The sequence below is a fragment of the Staurois parvus genome, unplaced genomic scaffold (assembly GCF_062004578.1).
Source record: "Staurois parvus isolate SC_StPar_1 unplaced genomic scaffold, SC_StPar_1.0 ptg000390l, whole genome shotgun sequence".
In the NCBI taxonomy this organism is placed as follows: Eukaryota; Metazoa; Chordata; class Amphibia; order Anura; family Ranidae; genus Staurois; species Staurois parvus.
The window spans coordinates 9494490-9519274 of NW_028318186.1; the positions used below are offsets into that span (position 1 = coordinate 9494490).

Sequence of the window (24785 nt, forward strand, 5' to 3'; positions counted from 1 at the left end):
GCCTACTTGGACAGCACCCTGCCAACCGAGGTAGACAATCCCCTTGACTACTGGGCAACGAAACTTGACCTTTGGCCCCAACTAGCTGAATTTGCCCTTGAAAGGCTGTCATGCCCGGCCAGTAGCGTGGCATCGGAGCGCGTGTTTAGTGCGGCAGGAGGTATTGTAACTCCGCGGAGGACACGACTGTCCACCCAAAGTGTGGAGAGACTCACGTTTGTGAAAATGAATCAGGCGTGGATTAGTCTGGATTTCAAACCACCAGTTCCTGACACAACTGACTAAATCCGCCATGAATCATGCCCCAAACATGTTATTAGGGACAAATGGAAGACCTCCACCTGATCCGTACATTTGTATATATATTTTATTGAGAGGCTGCTGGTCGGCCGACTCATGTTTTGCACATTTTTAATGACTTATACTCTGCAGGTCGGGCCCCTCATGAATTGGGGTTTTTAAATTATTTATACTTCGCTGGATGACCGTCACATGAATTGAACCTTTTTAATGACTTATACTCTGCTGGTCGGGCCCCTCATGAATTGGTGTTTTTAAATTATTTATACGTCGCTGGACGACTGTCACATGAATTTAAACTTTTTAATTATTTATAGTCGACCAGTTCCAGACCGATGGAATAGCAATTTTTTTAAATATTTACAGTTGTGTCCAAAATTATTCAACCCCCAATGCTGTAAAGGGGTTTAGGGACTATAGTGTACATTTGGAATTGTATTCAGAATCAAATCCTACAAGGACGTTGTAACTACCCAAATGCAACTAAAATGACATCAATTGTTTATGTAATACAGTAGTAAATGGTTCTTATGTGGTTTCTTCATTGCCACAATTATTCAACCCCTTAAAGACTACCACTCTGAAGAACAGAGGTTCATACAGGTGCTTTCCATCAGGTATTGAAAACACCTGTGGATGTCACCGAGCAGCAATCAAGCATAATAAGCACCAATTAGGCAGCTTTAAAATGACTGTGATACTCAGCTCCTTCTAGACATTTACTGGTGTGGTTACAAACATGGTGAAGGCAAGAGAATGGTCCAGGAAGACAAGAGAAGAGGTGATTTCTCTTCACAGGAAGGGCAATGGCTATAAGAAGATTGCAAAGATGTTAAACATACCAAGAGACACCTTAGGAAGCATCATTCGCAAATTCAAGGCAAAGGGCACTGTTGAAACGCTACCTGGTCGTGGCAGAAAGAAGATGCTGACTTCGACTGCTGTGCGCTACCTGAAGCGTAGAGTGGAGAGAAGTCCCCGTGTGACTGCTGAGGAACTGAGAAAAGATTTGTCAGATGTGGGTACAGAAGTTTCAGCCCAGACAATAAGACGCACACTGCGTAATGAAGGCCTCCGTGCCAGAACTCCCAGGCGTACCCCCTTGCTGTCTCCAAAGAATAAGAAGAGTCGACTGCAGTATGCCAAAAGCCATGTGGACAAACCACAAAAGTTGTGGGATAGTGTTCTGTGGACTGATGAAACAAAATTAGAACTGTTTGGGCCCATGGATCAACGCTATGTTTGGAGGAGGAAGAACAAGGCCTATGATGAAAAGAACACCTTGCCTACTGTGAAGCATGGTGGAGGGTCAATCATGCTTTGGGGCTGTTTTGCTTCTGCAGGTACAGGGAAGCTTCAGCGTGTGCAAGGTACCATGAATTCTCTTCAGTACCAGGAGATATTGGATGGAAACGTGATGCAGTCCGTCACACACCTGAGGCTTGGGAGACGTTGGACCTTTCAACAGGACAATGATCCCAAGCATACCTCCAAGTCCACTAGAGCATGGTTGCAGAGGAAAGGCTGGAACATTTTGGAGTGGCCATCGCAGTCACCAGACTTAAATCCGATTGAGAACCTCTGGTGGGACTTAAAGAAAGCAGTTGCAGTGCGCAAGCCTAAGAATGTGACTGAACTGGAGGCCTTTGCCCATGAAGAATGGGCGAAGATACCCGTAGATCGCTGCAAGACACTTGTGTCAAGCTATGCTTCACGTTTAAAAGCTGTTATAACTGTAAAAGGATGCTGTACTAAGTACTAAGATTGAATGTCACTTGGGGGTTGAATAAAACTGATAATGCTGTGAGCACAGAAAAGACATTTGTGGTTATTTCATTATAACTGTTATGTTATATTTGTCTGACCTACAAGTGCCTCTTTAATGTAAATGTAAGCAAGATGACTGAATGATCAAAAGCAATGTCAAACTGGCCAAAACACTCAATTTCAGTGGGGGTTGAATAATTTTGGACACAACTGTATTTGACACGTGTTGTCCATCTCATCAATGAGGTGGACTGTTTATTTATTGGCCACGGTTTGGCCCCCTCCTGTTTCTTACATTGTTAACTTGTTGTATCGGTCACGGTTTGGCCACATGTTTGGTTGTCTTGTTAAGATTTTCTGTAATGTACACAGTTACGCTTGACTTGTCGACTTTCCACAATCTACTAAGGTATAGCATCGCATCAAAGTTTTTTTTTTTTTTTATTGGTCTAAACCATTTTTTATAATGTCAATTTGTAGGATACGCCGCTGTAAGGCGACCTACTTTTTTGTCACTGTGTAGACATCTATTTATAGGCCGATGTTTGGCCAGAAAGATATATTTAGTAATAACCTAGCCGTTCAAGCCGCTCACTGAACACCTCGGGAATTGCTTTGTATATCTGTCGCCTTAGGGGCCGCTGTCTGGCGACATAATTTTTTGTCACTGTGTAGACATCTATTTATAGGCCGATGTTTGGCCACAAAAATATATTTAGTAATAACCTAGCCGTTCAGGCCGCTCCCTGAACACCTCGGGAATTGCTTTGTATATCTGTCGCCTTAGAGGCCGCTGTCTGAACAGCTCATGAATTGCTTTCTATATGTGTCGCCTTTGAGGCCGCTGGCTGGACAGCTGATGAATTGATTTGTATATATGTACTTATTGTCCGCTGTCCGGACAGCTCATGAATTACTTTTTGTATATAGCCTTCATGCTGTGTATAGCCTTATAGGCCAATGGTCAATCAAGTCATGATTGTTATAGTGTGTATAGCCTTATAGGCCGCTGTCTTTACAACTTTATAATTCCATGCAGTATATAGCCCTATCGGCCACTTTCTGGCATCCAGTTGCTGTAGCCCCCATCACCACACTGTGCCACGGGCCCCTGTACCGCCTTCTCATACTGCTGCCAGATCCATCCTCTGCCATGTGCGTCTTTGTCGTCTGCTCACGCTGCTGGGTTCCAGTTTTAAACCTAGGCCTGTGTATGGCTTCCGAATACTGCTGCCTCCACCGCCACCCTGCGCCATGTGCCTCTGTTGTCTGCTCACGCTGCTGACGGCTTCCGCTTTTTAACCTAGGCCTGTGTATGGCTTCCGAATACTGCTGCCTCCACCGCCACCCTGCGCCATGTGTCTCTGTTGTCTGCTCACGCTGCTGACGGCTTCCGCTTTTTAAATTAGTCCTGTGTATGTCTTCCGAATACTGCTGCCTCCACCGCCACCCTGAGCCATGTGCCACTTTTGGGTCTCCTCACACTGCTGCCAGGTCCATACTGATTCATGGCCCCCTGTACCGGCTCCTCATGAACGTGGTTCAGCGGGTTTGCATCACTTAACGGCAAATCGTTGACAAATGCTGGGACGTTCAGTGTTGTGCGCATTAAGCCAGACACCAAAGGGCAGCACAGACCTGTTATTACTCGCTCAAGCATGGCTGAACAAAACCAGTCTCTACCACAAATTGGACCCAGACCTGCCCAGGGTCTCGTAACTAGATTGCACGGAGGAGTAGAGTCCATTATCGGAATTAAATAGACAAAACGCCACACCAAAAAGAGTGGCCATTTCCAACACTTATTCCAGAAAGAGGAACAACCCGTTTCATATACGGCCCGTAGACGTTTCACGTCTGCCACATTCAGTCGATTTAAGACGCAAGCTCCACTTCCTATGGTCTCTGACCGTCGATATACCTTTAAGTGTCAGCTTTGAAGCTATATTCCCTCCGGAGCACTGACACTGGTGCCCTTCCGTCAACATGCCTTTAAGTTTCAGTTTTCAACCATATTCCCCACAGAAGCCAAACTCTTGGGTGTCCCAGAAGCTGCTCAGCGGGTCAGGGCAATAAAGCTCCCGGTTCGCAGGTTGTTCCGTCTTATGGATGGAAGAACGACGGTATATGATCTTCTTCGCACCCACGGCATTACCTCATAAAATTTCTGCATTGCATCTGCAATCACAACGCTGACTTCCCGGATCGCCACTCAGCCATTGGACTCTTGATAGTCGTCTCCCCACACTGCTGCTGGGGGGACTTTTTAACCTAGGCCTGTGTATGGCCTTCAATTGAAGCTGCTTCCGCTCCGCCACTCTGCCATTGGACTCTTGATAGTCGTCTCCCCACGCTGCTGCTGGGGGGACTTTTTAACATAGGCCTCTGTATGGCCTTTAATTGAAGCTGCTTACGCTCCGCCACTCTGCCATGGGCCTCTTGGGTATCCCAGAAGCTGCTCAGCGGGTCAGGGCAATAAAGCTCCCGGTTCGCAGGTTGTTCCGTCTTATGGATGGAAGTACGACGGTATATGATCTTCTTCGCACCCACGGCATCACCTCATAGAATCTCTGCATTGCATCTGCAATCACAACGCTGACTTCCCGGATCGCCACTCAGCCATTGGACTCTTGATAGTCGTCTCCCCACACTGCTGCTGGGGGGACTTTTTAACCTAGGCCTGTGTATGGCCTTCAATTGAAGCTGCTTCCGCTCCGCCACTCTGCCATTGGACTCTTGATAGTCGTCTCCCCACGCTGCTGCTGGGGGGACTTTTTAACCTAGGCCTGTGTATGGCCTTCAATTGAAGCTGCTTCTGCTCCGCCACTCTGCCATTGGACTCTTGATAGTCGTCTCCCCACACTGCTGCTGGGGGGACTTTTTAACATAGGCCTCTGTATGGCCTTCAATTTAAGCTGCTTACGCTTCGCCACTCTGCCATGGGCCCCTGTACCGCCTCCTCTTGCTGCTGCCAGGTCCAGAGTGTGTCATGGGTCCCTGTACGGCCTCCCATTGCTGCTGACTTCATCGCCAGACTCTGCCATGTGCCACTTTCAGGTCTCCTTACACTGTTGGTGGGTTCCATTTTGTGATAGGGTGCTGTATGGCCTTCCATTGCTGCTGCCTCCACCGCCACCCTGCGCCATGTGCCTCTGTCGTCTGCTCACGCTGCTGACGGCTTCCGCTTTTTAACTGAGGCCTGTGTTTGGCTTCCGAATACTGCTGCATCCACCGCCACCCTGCGCCATGTGTCTCTGTCGTCTGCTCACGCTGCTGACGGCTTCCGCTTTTTAACCTAGGCCTGTGTATGGCTTCAGAATAATGCTGCCTACACCGCCACCCTGCGCCATGTGCCTCTGTCGTCTGCTCACGCTGCTGCCAGGTCCATACTGATTCATGGCCCCCTGTACCGGCTCCTCATGAACGTGGTTCAGCGGGTTTGCATCACTTAACGGCAAATCGTTGACAAACGCTGGGACGTTCAGTGTTGTGCGCATTAAGCCAGACACCAAAGGGCAGCACAGACCTGTTATTACTCGCTCAAGCATGGCTGAACAAAACCAGTCTCTACCACAAATTGGACCCAGACCTGCCCAGGGTCTCGTAAGTAGATTGCACGTAGGAGTAGAGTTCGTTATTGGAATTAACTGTGAGGGACTTTTAAACCTAGGCCTGTGTATGGCCTTCAATTGAAGCTGCTTCTGCTCCGCCACTCTGCCATTGGACTCTTGATAGTCGTCTCCCCACGCTGCTGCTGGGGGGACTTTTTAACATAGGCCTCTGTATGGCCTTCAACTTTAGCTGCTTACGCTCCGCCACTCTGCCATGGGCCCCTGTACCGCCTCCTCATGCTGCTGCCAGGCCCGTAATCTGCCATGGGCCCCCGTACCGACTCCTCATGCTGCTGCCAGGCCCGTAATTTGTCATGGGCCCCTGTACCGCCTCCTCATGCTGCTGCCAGGTCCAGAGTGTGTCATGGGTCCCTGTACGGCCTCCCATTGCTGCTGTCTCCATCGCCACACTCTGCCATGTGCCACTTTCAGGTCTCCTCACACTCCTGCTGGTTTCCATTTTGTCATAGGGTGCTGTATGGCCTCCCATTGCTGCTGCCTCCACCGCCACACTGTGGCTCCACACTCTGGTTTTGGCCCCGTGACTGCCCAAATGAGTGAAGTGTGCGGTGATTCTAAGATCGACGGCACTCATCTGCATGTCATACTGACTGACAGTATTATTTCTCTTCCCCAGCAGACTCCAAGGGCATTTAAATTAAAGGTACAGTGTTCTGCACTAATATAAAGGCTCTCTGAAGCCTAGAAACACCCTTTTTATAAGTTAAATTCGCAGCGAATATATTCGGCTCGAAGCGAATTTATGCGGCGAATTCGGCGAATCAGCCGAACCGAATTTTTGAATAATTCGCTCATCTCTAGTACTGGGCATTAGGCTCCATGCACACCCCTGTTTTTTTCATAAGCTCAAAAAACGCTAGAAATACATGTTAGATGATAGATGTTAGATGATAATAATTCGCTCATCTCTACCAATGACCACAAGTGTAAGGAACATTCTTCCCACTGACCATCACACTAATCTATCATGAGTTGTAGGTATAGTTCCCTGAGACTGAAAATTATTATATCAAGGGTTCCTCTGTATTGAAAAGATTGATTAAGACTGTCCTAGGTTTTTATAGATTATATTCATAGAATTGCTCAATAACAAGTCTCATTACCTTGAAAGATCCATTTGGAGCAAAAGCAAACAATGGCTGAAGAATGGTTGGATCCTTCTGGTCTTCTGTGAGCTGATCCTCACAGAAGGCCACATACAGAATCACAAACAGTATGTTATTTTGGGCACTAACTCAGTTTTGGGTATATATTTTTTTGCACTGTTATTTATCTTATAGTTTTATAGCTAGTAAATTTGCACATTTTTATTTATGTTGCATTATACACTTAGCTTTGGAGTTTTTTTTGTCAAGCAGATAAATACACAGATATAATAGAGTATATGGTACAGAAGCTGTTCTACTTGCCAAAGGATTTGTCTGTCTGTCTATCCATTTCTGAGTTTTGCACACCATTGCTGATTCTACTTCTGTTTCTTTTTGGTTTTCCTCTCTATGTTTGATAGTGACCAGAGACATGAAGTCAATAAGTCTTCTTTTTTATTAATTACAGCAAATCATGAATACAGCCCTACGTGTACTGAACATATAGATCAGATGTTGCTATGTTGGGTAAAACAGCTCCAAAATTGAGACTTCATCTCTTTTTCTTTGCAAACCTGCTCCAGCTTTGGAGGTCCACTGCGTTTGCACTGATCGTAACCAAAGGAGATCTGAAGGTAAACATCTGCTTTCTCATCCCCACCCTGATTTCCTTTCTAACCAGTTTATTAACTGCTAGACCTATGGTCCCTGTCAGGAAAGGCCTGCCCATAGCGCAGGTGAAGTTCCATGGTGCACAAATATGCACATGCGCAGAGTCCTTATGAGCCAAACAGATCTGCAGGCACTTGGACATAGGCGTGCACACGTGCACGCGCGCATGCGCACTCGCGCATACAGACACGCGCCTGTCACTAATGCTGGCGCCAAAAGGGCTATTTAAACTGGCTGCAGTAGTTGTCCCAGTGCCCGATGGTCTTTTCCCTGCTCGTGTTCCCTGATTCCTGTGATTGTCTCCTGATACCGAACCAGTCTGTTCCTGATCTCCACTTGATTGCTACCTGCCCTGACCTCTGGCTTGTCTTGGATTATTCTTCTGTCTCCGCTCCTGTCTGATTGATCTTCTGTTGCTGACCTGGCCTGTGACTTGACTACTCTTCCTCCTGCCGCTGTAAGCCTAATCTGCCTGACCAATACCGAACCCGGCTCGTCTGATCCTGCATCCTCAGCACGCTGCTCTCGGGTATCCATCCATTCAGCAAGGCTACATCAGAACCCTGCTACCTGCCTAAAACTCATCAGCTTACCCGCTACTACTGGACTGATCACAGGCACTCACACCCCACCGTGCCCCTGTGCCCGCTGTCTCACCATCAGCGGTCCTTGAGCCAGAGTTGTACGAGAGGTTAGCCTCTTCACGTCAGGCTCACTATCCAGGTACGTGACAGTCCCCCTAGGCCAGGGTTTCTCAACCAGGGTTCCTTCAGAGGTTTCTGGGGGTTCCTTGAGCAATGAGAACTTTCTGCCTCTCAGATAATTTCCCACTGACACCCTTGATCTTTTTATCTATAAGGGGGTCATTCTTTCCAATGACCACAAGTGTAAGGAACATTTTTCCCACTGACCATCACACTAATCTATCATGAGCTGTAGGCATAGTAATTTTTAGCGGGGTTCCCTGAGACTGAAAATTATTATATCAAGGGTTCCTCTGTGTTGAAAAGATTGATAAAGACTGTTCTAGGGTTTTACACATTATATTCATAGAATTGCTCAAGACTCCGCTCTCTCCTGGCTCTCTTCCTATCTATCACAACGCTCCTTGAGTGTTACCTATAACGCTGCCACCTCCTCCTCACTCCCCCTCTCTGTTGGGGTCCCCCAAGGTTCTGTCCTTGGGCCCCTTCTCTTCCCCATCTACACCTCCTCACTTGGTCAACTGATACACTCCCATGGCTTCAACTACCATCTCTATGCCGATGACACTCAAATCTATCTCTCTACCCCTCACCTCACTCCTTCAGCCTCTGCCCGAATCACTAGCCTTCTGAACGATATATCAGACTGGATGTCACTCCACTTCCTCAAATTAAACCTTTCCAAAACCGAGCTCCTAGTTTTCCCCCCAGCCCGTGCTCCCCCCTCCGACCTCTCCATCATGACCAACAACGCCACCATCAGTCCCCACCCCGCAAGCCAGAGTACTAGGTGTCATTCTAGACTCCAATCTGTCTTTCTAGCCCCAGATCCAATCGCTGACAAATTCATGCAGACTCCACCTCCGTAACATCTCCACAATACGCACGTTCCTAACTCCAGAAACTACAAAGCAACTTGTGCACTCCCTTATCATATCACGACTTGACTACTGTAACTCCCTCCTCGCTGGCCTACCCCAACACAGGCTATCCCCGCTTCAGTCTATCCTGAATTCTGCAGCCAGACTCATCCACCTTACCAACCGCTCCGCATCCGCCACCCCTCTCTGCCAATCCCTCCACTGGCTTCCGATTGCCCAACGCATACAATTCAAAATACTAACATTGACGTACAAAGCTGTTCATAATACTGCCCAAACTACATCACCGACCTGATATCCAAATACAACCCAAAACGCACTCTCCGCTCCTCACAAGACCTCCTACTCTCCAGCTCCCTGGTCTCCTCTTCCCATGCCCGCCTCCAGGACTTCTCCAGGGCTTCCCCCATCCTCTGGAACTCACTACCCAAATCCATCTGTCACCTACCCTCCTCATCTTTAGGCGCACCCTGAAAACCCATCTCTTCAGAGAAGCCTACCCCGCCCTCACCTAACTGCTGATCTCCTCCGCTCTTCCCACCACTCCATCCCCCACAGCTATTTCATCCTGTACCACTATCCCCTCCCTCCTAGATTGTAAGCTCCAAGGAGCAGGGCCCTCGAACCCCTCGTGTATCGCATTGTATTGTTACTGTACTGTCTCATGTATTGTCTCCCGTTGTAATGTAAAGCACTGAGCAAACTATTGGCTCTATATAAATGCTGTGTAATAATAATAATAAGAACAAGTCTCATTACCTTGACAGATCCATTGGGAGCAAAAGCAAGAAACGGCTGAAGAATGGTTGGATCTTTCTGGTCTTCTGTGAGCTGATCCTCTGTAGGATTAGCTGTAAATGGGTTGTTACCATCCGGGGTCACTGTGGATAACACAGCAGGATTTCATTTAGAAGTTGAGGACCACTGGCCCTGATCAGGCCAGAAATACTAGAAACACAAGGGCAGGGGCGGACTGACAACTCATGGGGCCCCCGGGCAATAGGGGATCATGGGGCCCCTGTGTTCTAGCCCACACTCGAACCACACCCAAAAAAGCCTATGAAAGGTACCAGGGGCACTTCATGGGGCCCCCTACTGATGCCGGGCCCTCGGGCAGTGCCCGAGTTCCCAAATGGTCAGTCCGCCCCTACACAAGGGGTGTTCTACCAATGCTTTCTAATTCCTGACAGACATACAAAATAATTTGCTGAACTATCCAGCATCATCCAAAAAAGAAGGCATTTGTTTTTAGGTGGACTGATACCTAAAGGTAACTTGTGGGCACTTGAATTCATGTAAACCATTTTTGGTTGAAGCTGAAGTCTGGGTGCAAAAACCTCTATTTAAATGTATTACTTAGCCACAAAGGATATACCTCTGTTTACAAACGCCTCGGTTAATGTAATTTTCGGCTTACGAATGAAAATTCCTTGAAAATAATGCCTCGGTTTACAAATTTTTTTTACAATACGAAGTAAGTTTCCCCAGGATGCCTTGCACCTGGGAGATTTATATAGCTGACCCCGTGCCTTTAAAGTGCACCTTATAAAGAGTTTTGAACAGATAAAACTTTTTTTTACTTTTTTTTTACCTCCGTAACGGAGTAATTGGTTTTCAATGCATTTATGAATTTTTTTTAATCATGTCCCTGTATAGTATTTATGCCTTTACATTGCACTTTGAAAGGAGTTTTGAACAGATAAAATATTTTTTTTTACTTTTTTCTGACCTCCAGAACAGATCAATTGGTTTTCAATGCATTCCTATGGGAAACCTTGTTTCGGTTTATGAATTTTTCGCAATACGAAACATCCCTGAGAACGCATTAAATTCGTAAACCGAGCTACGCCTGTAATTATATTCTGTGTGCCTTTGCAAACCCAGGTTTCACCTTTTTAAAAGTAGCAGTGACATCACCACTGTGCTGTACATAGCCTGTGCCGAGAGCAGAGATGTGGCAGAGCCCCAGCAGCTCCACCCACTAAAGGCTGCCTGCAGAAAACAATAGAAGAGGGCGGAGACAAGATCAGTCACCCTGCCCAAGCAGAGATAACAGCAGTGACTGGTCTTTATTACAGGAAGCTCCTGCACAACAGGGGCGGACTAACCATTTGGAAACTCGGGCACTGACCGAGGGCCCGGGGTCAGTAGGGGGCCCCATGAGATGCCCTTGGTACCTTTTTCATAGGCTTTTTTAAATGTGGGCAAGGACACAGGGGTCCCATGATCCCCTATTTCCTGGGGGCCCCATGAGTTGTCAGTCCTCCCCTGCTGCACAGATGAAGTTTCACACTGGATTACTGCACAGATCTGAAGGAAATACACAAAGTACACCAAGATTCAAGGAAGAATACACAGGACTCTCGTATTTAGACAGTGTTTGCTCTTCCCGGAGTTAAAGCAGTATTAAACCCAGAAGCAAACATTTATTATATTACAACTTACCAATTCTTAGATGTGGTGGCTGCATTAGTTTTCTTTTTTAGGCTTTCTTTCCGTTATTTTCACGTGCTGATCCAACCAGTAAGTCTGTTCTTTTTCAAAAGTACAAGCTCTTTTGCAGATATAGCAGTTAGAGGGATGAAAGCAACCACTTAACACTGACAGGGGTGCTTACAATGATCAACTTTTATTTACTTATGTAAAACCTTTATCCCAAAAGGAAAATGTTTGCTGTAACTGCTTATAAAGTTTGAGCAGGAGTTCAGCGTCAATTTGTATAGTGTATTTAAATCTTCTAGTAAATCTACCACCCCCACCCACCTTCATGACTGACAATGCTGCTGTCCAAAGGTGCCCCTGTACTCCTTCATCCAAAGTGGGGGCACTCTAATACAGGAGGCGAGTTAGTGGCCAAATCACTAGGTGAAAACAGATGGGAAAAAGCCTAAAAAAGACAACAAATGCAGCCACCACATCTAATGATTGGCAAGCTGCAATATATTACATTTTTTATTTGGGGTTTATTACTGTTTTAGCTTTTATGTTTGTAACACCTCGGTATCCACAATGGGTGCTGGAAACAGTGACCAGATCTATCATACTTGCCCCATTTGCTGCCTCCTTTTCCCCATTTCCAAAGAGTGGATTGATTACCTCGGTAACCAATATGGAGTTGAAAGGAACAGGAAGGTTCAGGCATGATTGTGAGACGTGATCATTGCTTTCATAAAAAAAATAAAAAATCACACCTCCCTATCCTTGCCAGGTTCTCTGATCGCACGGGAGAGCCCAGTAAAGGTGACGGTGACGGGAGGGGGGTGGGACCACTTTTGCTGCCTGTAAAAGTAATCCAGCCGCTTGTTAGCCACTCAGATTACTTTTATTTTGTATGAAATTGGGGCTTTGAAATGATACCTTGATCATTGCTGCACTGATGACAGTGATATCACTCTTTATGCCTGAGGACGTTTATAAATGTACGTCTGATGGGATGTGGTTAATTTGTGTTTTTTTATGTCTACCTGGAGTTCACCTTTAATTGCAGTTAGTATAGGTACCTGAATTTGACTTTTTATCAGCCTCCTATCTTTCCAGCATTCAGTCAAGATAGGGGGGCAGAAGCTTTAGGAATCAATCAGGTTTGCTGCAAAGAGTACATGGACTAACAAGGAGCAGGCCAACAGAAGGAGAGAGGAGGGATGACCTCATTAGTCTTCTGCTGTTCTTATGCAATTCAATTCCAGACTAAGCGCAAGGAGGTGACCTGGCTGTAATAACTGCTGTAGAGAAAATCAGGTCTCTAGTCTGACTCTGCAGTCTGTTAGGGCGGGTTGTGTATTTTCCAGGACTGGCTAGACAATAAATACAAATCTTTAATCTCTAATACACTCCTTATCAGGGGCGGACTGACCATTTGGAAACTTGGGCACTGCCTGAGGGCCCGGGGTCAGTAGGGGGCCCCATGAGATGCCCCTGGTACCTTGTTCATAGGCTTTTTTGAGTTTGGGCAAGGACAGAGGGGCCCCATGATCCCCTATTGCCCGGGGGCCCCATGAGTTGTCAGTCCGCCCCTGCTCCTTATATACATATTTCAACGGTGTGTCAAACTGTTAGCCTGGTTCAGCTTTAGCTGAATAAATTGTCGGGGCTGATTTGCTGCCTGCAGTTACACATCTATCCACTTACAAACTTTGACAGTGTTTGGATTTGCTTCATCTGGAAAAGAGAGGAACACATCATATCGCTCTTCTCTAGCGTCATCCAGGCCAGAATTAGGATCCTTCCAGCGGGAGAGCATCAACTGCACCAACTCCTCATCTGCTGCACTGGTAGCTACATGGGGCTTCTTGGAGAGAATTCTGTAATGACAGGTATAGATATACATAAAATACAAGATGTATGGCGAGCGCAGTGTCTAAAGCTGCTAGCACAAATTGGGCAGAGGTAACAAGACCTACAAGACTAGATATAAATAAAAGTGCAGCGCAAAATATTAAATCTCAAATTCAATCATAAAGTGCTATAGGGGAATATAGTGAACAGACGATATCATGTGATATAGACTTGATAAAATGCACATATACTGGGTGGCACAGTGGTTTAGTGGTTAGCACATCTGCCTTGCAGTAAATGGGTCATGGGTTTGATTCCTGACCATGGCACCTCCTGCTTGGAGTTTGCATGTTCTCTCTGTGCTTGCGTGGGTTTCCTCCCACACTCCAAAGACATGCTGGTAGATTAATTAGATCCTGTCTAAATTGTCCCTAATATGTGTATGTATGAAGTTAGGGACCTTAGATTGTACGCCCCTTGAGGGTTAGGGACTGATGTGAATGTTCAATATATATGTAAAGCACTGTGTAAATTGACACGCTATATAAGTACCTGAAATAAATATACCTAAACAAATAGTAAATAAAATGTCTTTGTTACTACAAGTCTTGGCAATACTTGTGTGATAGACATAAATGTCCGTGGTACTGCAATCACAGCAATGCCAAGGTGATAGAAATCGAAGCACAAGGTACAGCAATACCAAGTGGGATGCTTAGAAGATGTTCATGATCCAAAGTGGGAATCCACCACCTCTTATGGATATGCACTCACCAAAACCATGCTGATCCTAATGGGAGATGTCAGAAAGCCATAAGCAGGGACCGGACTTCTCCAAAGATAGGTTTACGGAAACCAATAAAAGGATCCTCCTAGGGGGAAAAGCTCACCACAGGAACCGAAGGTATGGCATATAGTGTCGTATTTATTAAAAGTTTAAAAAAACAATCCACTTGGATGCAATCATTCATATGTGTTGAAAACTCATACCAAGATGGCCGCCGCTCCGAGCTCTGGCCGCGGCAGCGTGACTACAGTACGTAAGGCTCCACCCAACGCGTTTCATGCGCATGCACGTCCTCAGGGGTATGGCCACTAGCTAACGTCATGCACAGACTCCATTTGAATAGCCTGCAAAGTGCCATGTTAACTAGTCGGCGCCATTTTGTTGAAGTGTAAAGATCAGGAAGTGTTCACTGCTTAGACTGAATTGCAGAAGCCATGATTCCATGGAATAAACACAACAGGAACAGTCATTTAATGCTGTTAGATCATTATAAAAAAGGAGAAATCACTCTTAAAAACAATCCTTAAAAGAGAATTCACAAGGGAATACCCGCTATGATGGATCATTCATGAGATGAAAAAAACGTTCTATAAGAACCCCAGCAATATATTTACTGTGTATAAAAATTCCATAGTTCTAGGTATAGACAGAGACTGAGCATTCTAACTGCCATACATGGTGTTCAATGTACCAGTCACCAATAAGACACTTCCATAAGGAGGGCTGCAGTAACAGTCACCAGAAATTACACCAACCTATCAGAAAGTGACTTTTCTTGTGAATTATGCTAATTCAGGGTGTCTTAATATAACTGAAGGGACTTTTCAGCAGCCTATAAAAAAAGGAACTATGTCCCTGCAATAATAGGGCTCTTGTACTCGCCTGTGCATCTGCCGGTTTGTAGTCAGAGTCTAATCAGTGTATTCAAGAATTGATTCAACTCATAGGGATGCTTAAAGTGTTACTAAACCCACAACAGTATAATCAGCCTGTACAGTATATGCAGTAAAGCTTGTTTGTTATACTCACATGGAACCTAAGGGGTTAATCATCCGCATTGTGTTAAAAGGCTGTTTGATCCTGTCTTCTCTGATTCTCCCCTTCTTCTACTGTCCCCATTCCAGCTGCTGATAGTACAGAACCTTGGGGGCAAGCTGCACATGTTCAGTTTGGTGTGTATGGCTAGAGTTTTTTTTTTTCCTGGGAGAGTGCATGTGATCAGCACAGGGCCAATCACTGTCCAGCCAGAGGGTCAGGGGTTATGCAGCCTCATAGGACAAGCAGGAGAGAATGAAAACTCCTCCTACAAGCTTTAACCAGTGCTCTGCGGGACACTGATAGAAGTCACAAGACTGCTCTAACTGCTGATGAGAAAAGGTATTTAGCAGTTTATATTTATTAAAATAATTGCATTTCCATGTTCTGTGTATTGCTGGAGACCAGATATAGTGAATGCAGGGTCCTGGATTTAGTAACACTTTAAAATTTGTCTATATTGTAGAAATTGATTGTTCACAGAAATAGGGCAATTTACAGCAATGGTACCCCACAGGTCATATACTTCTTCATACAGAAGACGGCGCTGTTTCCAATAGTAATATATCAGACACTTACATACCAGAGCATGCCGGAGGAGCACCTCCTTAGGAGGGGACTATGATACAGCTTGTTCACACTGTGATACCCAAATGTCCTTGCAGATCTCCATCTGCCAGTTAGAGACTGTTCCATGAAGCTGACAGAGGAGACACCCTGTAAGGTGAAACCTGCTCTTTCTCTCCTCAGCTAGTACCTCTCCATAAGGCCCCTATCACATGGGAAGACAGTATTTCCCTACAGCAGTTTCTGATTCACAGACACTGTGGCTGCCTCTATATCCTCCCACCTTTTATGATGGGTCACAGCGGTCACATGGTATTGGCAACGGGCCAGTACACAGATCACAAGGTGGCAATCTGGTAGGATGTCATATGATTCCCACCGAAGAGAGCCCCGCTCGGCCATCATTTTCCAATAGGCCGGGCAGGAACTGGTTAAGGTTAGCAGTTACTTTTAGCTGCTGTCCCATCCAAAACCAACTCTTTATGCCGCTGCAAAGCTTTTCTTAAAAAGAGCTTTTGATTTAAGGGGTGGTATTTTGGGGTTTTTATATATTTTGCAGGTTTATTGTATATTATTTTGTAGCACCCTCTTAGTTAGGCTGCTAGGCAAATTTCATTTTTGTTTTCTGCTGTAATCACAGAAGCAGTTATTATTTGGTCTACTCAGAGCTTCACAGGCTGAGAGTTTGATTGCTTCATCCTGCCTCTAGAAGAGATTCCTAGAGTTTAGGGTGGGAGGAGTCTGAATATTCAGCAGGGCTTAGCCAATCCCTGGGGAGGTGTGTCCAGATGATGCTAGGTTACTGTTTAATAGTCTGAGGAATTGGTCTTTTTGCCCCTCTAGGGATGGAATTGTGAGCTTAGAGGAGAGGGGCTGCCAGCTCCTGGAGCCCTGAGGACTGAGTACTGGACCACTTCACAAGAGGCTGCACCTATGGACTGTCTATATACCAGGATCCAGTAAGTAAAACATTTAAGTGCCTTTATTTGTGCTCCTACTGTTTCGTGGTCCTCAGCAGTGAACCATGGAATGTTCCAGTCTGCCTTGACCTGTGCTCATACTGCTCCATGGCCCCCAGCCATGAACCATGGACTGTTCCAGTCTGTCTAGACCTGTGCTCATACTGCTTCATGGCCCCCAGCCATGAACCATGGACTGTTCCAGTCTGCCTTGACCTCTACTCATACTGCTTCATGGCCCCCAGCCATGAATCATGGACTGTTCCAGTCTGTCTAGACCTGTGCTCATACTGCTTCATGGCCCCCAGCCATGAACCATGGACTGTTCCAGTTTGCCTAGACCTGTGCTCATACTGCTTCATGTCCCCCAGCCATGAACCATGGACTGTTCCAGTCTGCCTTGACCTCTGCTCATACTGCTTCATGGCCCCCAGCCATGAACCATGTACTGTTCCAGTCTGCCTTGACCTCTACTCATACTGCTTAATGGCCCCCAGCCATGAACCATGGATTGTTCCAGTCTGTCTTGACCTCTACTCATACTGCTTCATGGCCCCCAGCCATGAACCATGGACTCTTCCAGTCTACCTAGACCTGTGCTCATACTGCTACATGGCCCCCAGTCATGAACCATGGACTGTTCCAGTCTGCCTTGACCTGTGCTCATACTGCTTCATGGCCCCCAGCCATGAGCCATGTACTGTTTCAGTCTGCCTTGACCTCTGCTCATACTGCTTCATGGCCCCCAGCCATGAACCATGGACTGTTCCAGTCTGTCTAGACCTGTGCTCATACTACTTCATGGTCCCCAGCCATAAACCATGGACTGTTCCAGTCTGCCTTGACCTGTGTTCATACGGCTTCATGGCCCCCAGCCATGAACCATGGACTGTTCCAGTCTGCCTAGACCTGTGCTCATACTGCTTAATGGCCCCCAGCCATGAACCATGTACTGTTCCAGTCTGCCTTGACCTGTGCTCATACTGCTTCATGGCCCCCAGCCATGAGCCATGTACTGTTTCAGTCTGCGTTGACCTCTACTCATACTGCTTCATGGCCCCCAGCTATGAACCATGGACTGTTCCAGTCTGTCTAGACCTGTGCTCATACTACTTCATGGTCCCCAGCCATAAACCATGGACTGTTCCAGTCTGCCTTGACCTGTGTTCATATGGCTTCATGGCCCCCAGCCATGAACCATGGACTGTTCCAGTCTACCTAGACCTGTGCTCATACTGCTTCATGGCCCCCAGCCATGAACCATGGACTGTTCCAGTCTGCCTTGACCTCTGCTCATACTGCTTCATGGCCCCCAGCCATGAACCATGTACTGTTCCAGTCTGCCTTGACCTCTGCTCATACTGCTTAATGGCCCCCAGCCATGAACCATGGATTGTTCCAGTCTGTCTTGACCTCTACTCATACTGCTTCATGGCCCCCAGCCATGAACCATGGACTCTTCCAGTCTACCTAGACCTGTGCTCATACTGCTACATGGCCCCCAGCCATGAACCATGGACTGTTCCAGTCTGCCTTGACCTGTGCTCATACTGCTTCATGGCCCCCAGCCATGAGCCATGTACTGTTTCAGTCTGCCTTGACCACTGCTCATACTGCTTCATGGCCCCCAGCCATGAACCATGGACTGTTCCAGTCTGTCTAGACCTGTGCTCATACTACTTCATGGTCCCCAGCCATAAACCATGGACTGTTCCAGTCTGCCTTGACCTGTGTTCATACAGCTTCATGGCCCCCAGCCATGAACCATGGACTGTTCCAGTCTGCCTAGACCTGTGCTCATACTGCTTCATGGCCCCCAGCCATGAACCATGTACTGTTCCAGTCTGCCTTGACCTGTGCTCATACTGCTTCATGGCCCCCAGCCATGAGCCATGTACTGTTTCAGTCTGCCTTGACCTCTACTCATACTGCTTCATGGCCCCCAGCTATGAACCATGGACTGTTCCAGTCTGTCTAGACCTGTGCTCATACTACTTCATGGTCCCCAGCCATAAACCATGGACTGTTCCAGTCTGCCTTGACCTGTGTTCATATGGCTTCATGGCCCCCAGCCATGAACCATGGACTGTTCCAGTCTGCCTAGACCTCTGCTCATACTGCTTAATGGCCCCCAGCCATGAACCATGGACTGTTCCAGTCTGTCTTGACCTCTACTCATACTGCTTCATGACCCCCAGCCATGAACCATGGACTGTTCCAGTCTGTCTCGACCTCTACTCATACTGCTTCATGGCCCCCAGCCATGAACCATGGACTGTTCCAGTCTACCTAGACCTGTGTTCATACTGCTACATGGCCCCCAGTCATGAACCATGGACTGTTCCAGTCTGCCTTTACCTGTGCTCATACTGCTTCATGGCCCCCAACCATGAGCCATGTACTGTTTCAGTCTGCCTTGACCTCTGCTCATACTGCTTCATGGCCCCCAGCCATGAACCATGGACTGTTCCAGTCTGCCTTGACCTGTGCTCATACTGCTTGATGGCCCCCAGCCACAAACCATGGACTATTCCAGTCTGCCATTATTATGCTCATACCACTTCATGGTCCCCAGCGTAGATTGTTCCAGTCTGCCTACAATAGTGCTATTGCTACCAAGAGAAATGTCCTCTGCCAATAATACCTGGAGTTTTGGAGTATCCTGCATCACCCCAATCCCCTTCCAAGTTCTACTAGCAAAATAAACTTTAGAAAAACAAAACCATCCCCTGTACTGATCAATGAGCCAGAGTGAGTGGACTGTTGTTGTTGTTGTGTGCCTACAGCCTTTCTAATCTACAGTTGCTCCTACAGGGATAATGCTACAATTTTATGTTGATAGGACCTTTATTTTAGGTAAACTTCTTTTTTGCAGCAAGGCTTCCCTTGCTTTTGTTTCAGAGGGTATTATATTGGGGTATTTTTATTGTCTGTTGATAGGGCGTATTTTAAGCTTGGGATGCTTTAAATAATGAAACATGATCTATGAATAGAGGGGGCAGACCTTTAATTCGTCCACCTGTCCTCCTCCATTCATATATCAGGTATTGCACCTTCTATGAATGGAGTAGCTGGTCGGGAAGGACGGGCTTAGTTGGCGCTATTGACGAGTGCCTGTCACAGCTTCCTTAATTCTGTTAACCCCAGTGGCAATTGAAGATTACAGCAAGCAGGGGTGAGGGAGGGGAAAGGGGAAGTTTTCAAGAAAAGCAGGAGCCAGAAGCACAAGGGACATATTGGATTGATAGTAAGCAATATCCCTTGTGTTGATTTTTTTATACTTTAATTTCACTAAAATTAGACTTTAATTCTTGTAGTAAAACACCTGTACTCCTTTCAACATTTTTTCTTTTTATCCCTGACTAAAAAATGTCCTACTGCTGGCCAATTTTACCCTGCTGTGTTGTCTGCGGTCTCTTAATTTTTAAGGAGATTCTGATAGAAATTGTCCAGCAGATGGGGTTCACAAGTACAGGGACAGCCACAGTGAACTACTGGCCAATGGATCTGAAAAAAGCCTTATTTTACAATGGGATATCTTACATGGCATTGTCAAGCTTCCAATGCCTTTTTGACAATAGTTACCTATTAGTCCTAAAATTGGGCAAAATTGACCAACAAGATTTGCCTCCAATTGGCTAAATTTTGAACAAGATTCACTGAGCCCTTGGGCTTCCAAATTTGGGCATATTTTCCCATTACTATAAGTGACCATTACAGCTTTCTTATTAAATGGACCTGCTAGTTGGATTTTTAAAGGGTTACTTTAATAAAGCACTGCTAAGTGCAAGCAATCAGATTTTGATTTGCTGAAATTGTATTAGTGAAAGGAACAATTGAGTACTGTTCGTGATACTTTTTTTATTTGCACTAACATACAATTTTGAGGACAAGCTTTTGGGGAATGTCCCCTTCTTCAGGTCCAAGCAGTACTGAACACAAAGGTTTAGCAGAATGTTAGAAGAGATGTAGGGGATGGAAAAAAAACAGAGATAAGACACAGCAAAAGCCAAGTCTGGGGGGGGGGGGGAGACAACACTCACAGAGGCAGTCATGCTTGAGGTGATAGTCATAAAACTGTTGAATAATGATTGAGGAATCCCATGTCCAAATTCAGGCCATTATCTCTTGTGTCATATAGAATTATCATTCTTAGTTCAAAAGTTTTTCTTTCCTGAATGGAGCGTTTCTTCAGGAGACTAAGGCTCAAAGAATATTTCCACAGTAATGAAAGGAATCCTAGGACAATGGAGTGCTACATAAAGAAAAAGAACAGCTGCTTCACACTTCCACAAGGACGCAACCCCAAACTGGACACCTATATTGACAGTTTCAGATTGCGAGCTACATCCCTAATAGCTACCCAGCAAAAGAAAATTCTGTACAATCTTTCACCACTAGAAACCAGCGGATAAAGGGGGAGCAGTTGTTGTGATGGATACAAACAAATACATACAAGAAGGCCAGAGGCAGCTGGAAAGTGCCATCTACTATAAAAAACTGGATTATGATACGACCCAGGACTTTACAAAGCAATTAAAAGGTCTCATTAAAACACTTCCAGCCCACCTACATTCAGAACTTCTAAATGCGATTCTGAATCATCCCGAAATCGGGGACTTCTACATGCTACCCAAAATCCACAAGCCAGGAAATCCAGGCAGACCCATCATTACAGGTATGAACACACTCACCGAACAAATCTCAGGCTTTGTAGAAAATTTTTTAAAACCGTTAGTCAAGAATACTGATAGTTTCCTGCAAGACACAACTGACTTTCTGAACAAGATCAAAAACATACAGCAATTACCATCTAATACACTTCTAGTGACTATGGATGTAGTATCCCTGTATAGTAATATCCCTCACAAGGATGGATTAGCTGCATGTCACAGATCTTTATCATCCTCACCAAACCACAAATACACTGCTGAGGATGTTACACAACTCATTGAATTCATACTTACACACAACTACTTTACTTTCAATAAAGACATCTATCTTCAATGCATGGGTACTGCGATGGGAAGTAAAATGGCACCCCAATATGTCAATTTATTTATGGCTGACCTGGAGGAAAGATTCCTGAACAGCATGGAACAAAAACCATACAGATACTATCGCTATATTGATGATATTTTCATCATATGGACAGAAGGTGAAGAATACCTAAAACAATTTTACTCATTGATCAACACTTTTCATCCATCAATCAAACTAAAAATGGAATACTCAAACCCACACGTCAACTTCCTAGACACCACAGTATACATCAGGGATGATACGCTTCACACCTCAATATACAGGAAACCTACTGACAGATGCAACTACCTCCACAGTTCTAGCTTCCACCCCCAACACACAAAACGTGCCATCATACACAGTTAGGTCATTAGATACCACCGAATATGTTCTGACCCAAGAGACAGAGATAGACATCTCGGGACACTAGCAGACTCCTTCCATAAGAAAGGTTACAAGGACAAACCTATCATCAACAGCATAAACACAGCCTTGAGGACCCCAAGAGAAAACCTACTTCAGTACAAGGAGAAAAAAACAAACAACCGTGTACCTCTAGTAACCACATACAACCCAACACTAGAAGGAATAAGAAAAATAATCAAAGATTTACAACCCATCATAACAGAGGATGGAACTCTGAAATAAATATTCCAGCGACCACCAATACTGGCCTTCAGACAACCCCCCAACCTCAGAAACTCAAAGGAGTGGATGCTCAAGGAACAGCTGACGCGTTTTGAAGGGCGAACCTTCTTCATCAGAGCTTGGTGGTTTCAGTAGTTAAAAAGGGATGAATTTTAGAGATGATACGGAAGTGAAGTCTAGTTCCCTTCACTTAATCGGATAACTGATGTAATTATGCATTCATTATATTGAGTGAAGATTCTCCATCTAGCACAATCCTTCTCAACCTTGTCTCAACCTTGTCAACACAGAAGAACCCTTAAAATAACAGTCTCAGGGAACCCCTGATAAAATTTACAATATCCACAACTCATGATACATTAGTGTGATGGACATTGAGAAGAATTATCCCTTACAGATCACTGAAAAGTTGAATGATGTCAGTGAAAACTTATCTGAGAAACAGAAATTGCTCATTGCTCAAGGTACCTCTAGCAACCTCTGGAGGAACCTTAGAATTCCATGGAACCTTGGTTGAGAAACGCTGACCTAGCAAAGTAGCCTTGTAATCTCAGGTTATGAGCATCACTTAATAACAACTATCTGCAAACATCAGTAGTGCTCTTGCATATATTTTGCAGAATGTTTCAAAAATTCTTCCTTTTTTTTTATTTAGCTCCACAGAAAAGGAGGCATTGTTTTACTATATGTGTCAACCTGGCAAATGTTGGCCAGAAGACATGTAGTGCAGCACAGTTGACAGCTGGCAGATTTTCCATCACTCAACCCACCACTCTTATAAAAAAAAAATATTTTTGGATAAAACAAGAGTCAGCCTACTGCTAATAATAACAAGATCTCAAGATCCCAGTATTCTTTGCCCTTCCACAAATCCAAGCCTGATTATAAGAACAGAGCATGTCTCACCTCAAATTATCTTCTATCTTTTTGTTATCAACTTCTTCCATGAACCGGTTAATAAATGTTTCATCAAGATCTTGAGCAAGGTCCTTCACCCATTTTGGCTCCCCTGGAATGCCAAAATAGCCGATCAGAAGACCAATGGCCAGGATGACTGCAGCCCCAAGAATACTTGCCACCACCTTTATCCAGTTCATGATCCCTCATAACCTGGTACTGGGCAGAGACTAAACCTGGCTGAGATGACTTTTTATACCTGCCTTGCAAGCAGGAATCCTAGCCTAGATTATAGGAATGATTAGAATTCCTTATTTTTTTTAACTTTGAATTTATTGCAGTTAGGTTAAAAATTATCAAAATTATTACAGGGTGTCTTCTCTGACCAGTTGCCCTTTGCACATTGGCAGTGGAATAATATATTGCACATTTATTCTAGGGTAATTATTTTTTATTATATGGTGGTTCATAAACCAGTAAGTTATTTGATCACTGTTCAAAATATTTTTTTTCTACAGTTTTAACCACTTCCACTACAGAAGGTTTAACCCCCTTCATGACCAGGCCATGTTTTGCTACACCACACTGCGCTACTTTAACTGACAATTGCAGGGTCATGCAGCACTGTACCCAAATGAAATTTATACTGTATAATTTTTTTTCACTAATATAGAACTTGTGATATGAAAGAAAAGAGACCGAAAAACCCCTATATTTTTACTTTCTGCTACAAAACATATCCAATAAAAAATTATAAAAAAATCTAATTTCTTCATAAATTTAGTCCAAAATGTATTCTGCTACATATACTGTATTTGATAACAAAAAAGTCCCAACAGGTGTATATTGATTAGAGTACGTGAAAGTTATAGCACCTACAAACTATTGTATATATACTGATTTTTTTTTTTATACTTCTAATTGAGGTGATCAGTGACTTATAATGGGATGGTGGGAGTGTTGAAGGCAATCTGACACTAACTGACATTTATTAACTGAAACCCAGTGACATTAATACAGTGATCAGTGATAAAACTGTACATTTTCACTGTAGTAATGACATTGCCTGGGAAGGGGTTAACATCTAGGGTGACCAGGGGGTTAATATGTGCCTAACTATGTGTAACATGTATAAAGTGTCTTGCTTTCACTAAACGATCTCTAAGTTTCTCATCCTTTCTTCGCAGGGATGAGAAACCTACAGATCACTCTCTCTGTACAGAGCTCTGTGTCAGCACAAGATAAAGAGTTGCAGTACCTTGAAAAAGTATTCATACCCCTTGAAATTTTCCACATTTTGTTGTGTTGCAACCAAAAACGTAAATGTGTTTTATTGGGATTTTATGTGATAGACCGACACAAAGTGGCACATGATTGTGAAGTGGAAGGAAAATGATAAATGGTTTTCAATTTTTTTTTCAAGGAAATATCTCAAAAGTGTGGCGTGCATTTATATTCAGCCCCCTTTACTCTGATACCCCTAACTAAAATCTAGTGGAACCAATTGCCTTCAGAAGTCACCAACCTAGTAAATAGAGTCCACCTGTGTATAAT

At 45.0% G+C, this 24785-nt stretch overlaps 1 protein-coding gene across 1 annotated transcript in view; it reads right to left on the reverse strand.

The window, feature by feature from the left end:
• Positions 1–23484, reverse strand: part of LOC149455668 (aminopeptidase NAALADL1-like) — an 83515-nt gene extending 60031 nt beyond the window's left edge. The window contains exons 1-3 of the mRNA XM_089686068.1: positions 23241–23484; positions 13170–13342; positions 9801–9922 (exon numbers count right to left, since the gene is read on the reverse strand). Coding sequence (XP_089542194.1) covers positions 9801–9922; positions 13170–13342; positions 23241–23431 — 486 coding nt within the window. The 5' untranslated portion in view covers positions 23432–23484. The remainder of the gene's footprint in view (positions 1–9800; positions 9923–13169; positions 13343–23240) is intronic.
• Positions 23485–24785: the final 1301 nt, after the last annotated feature.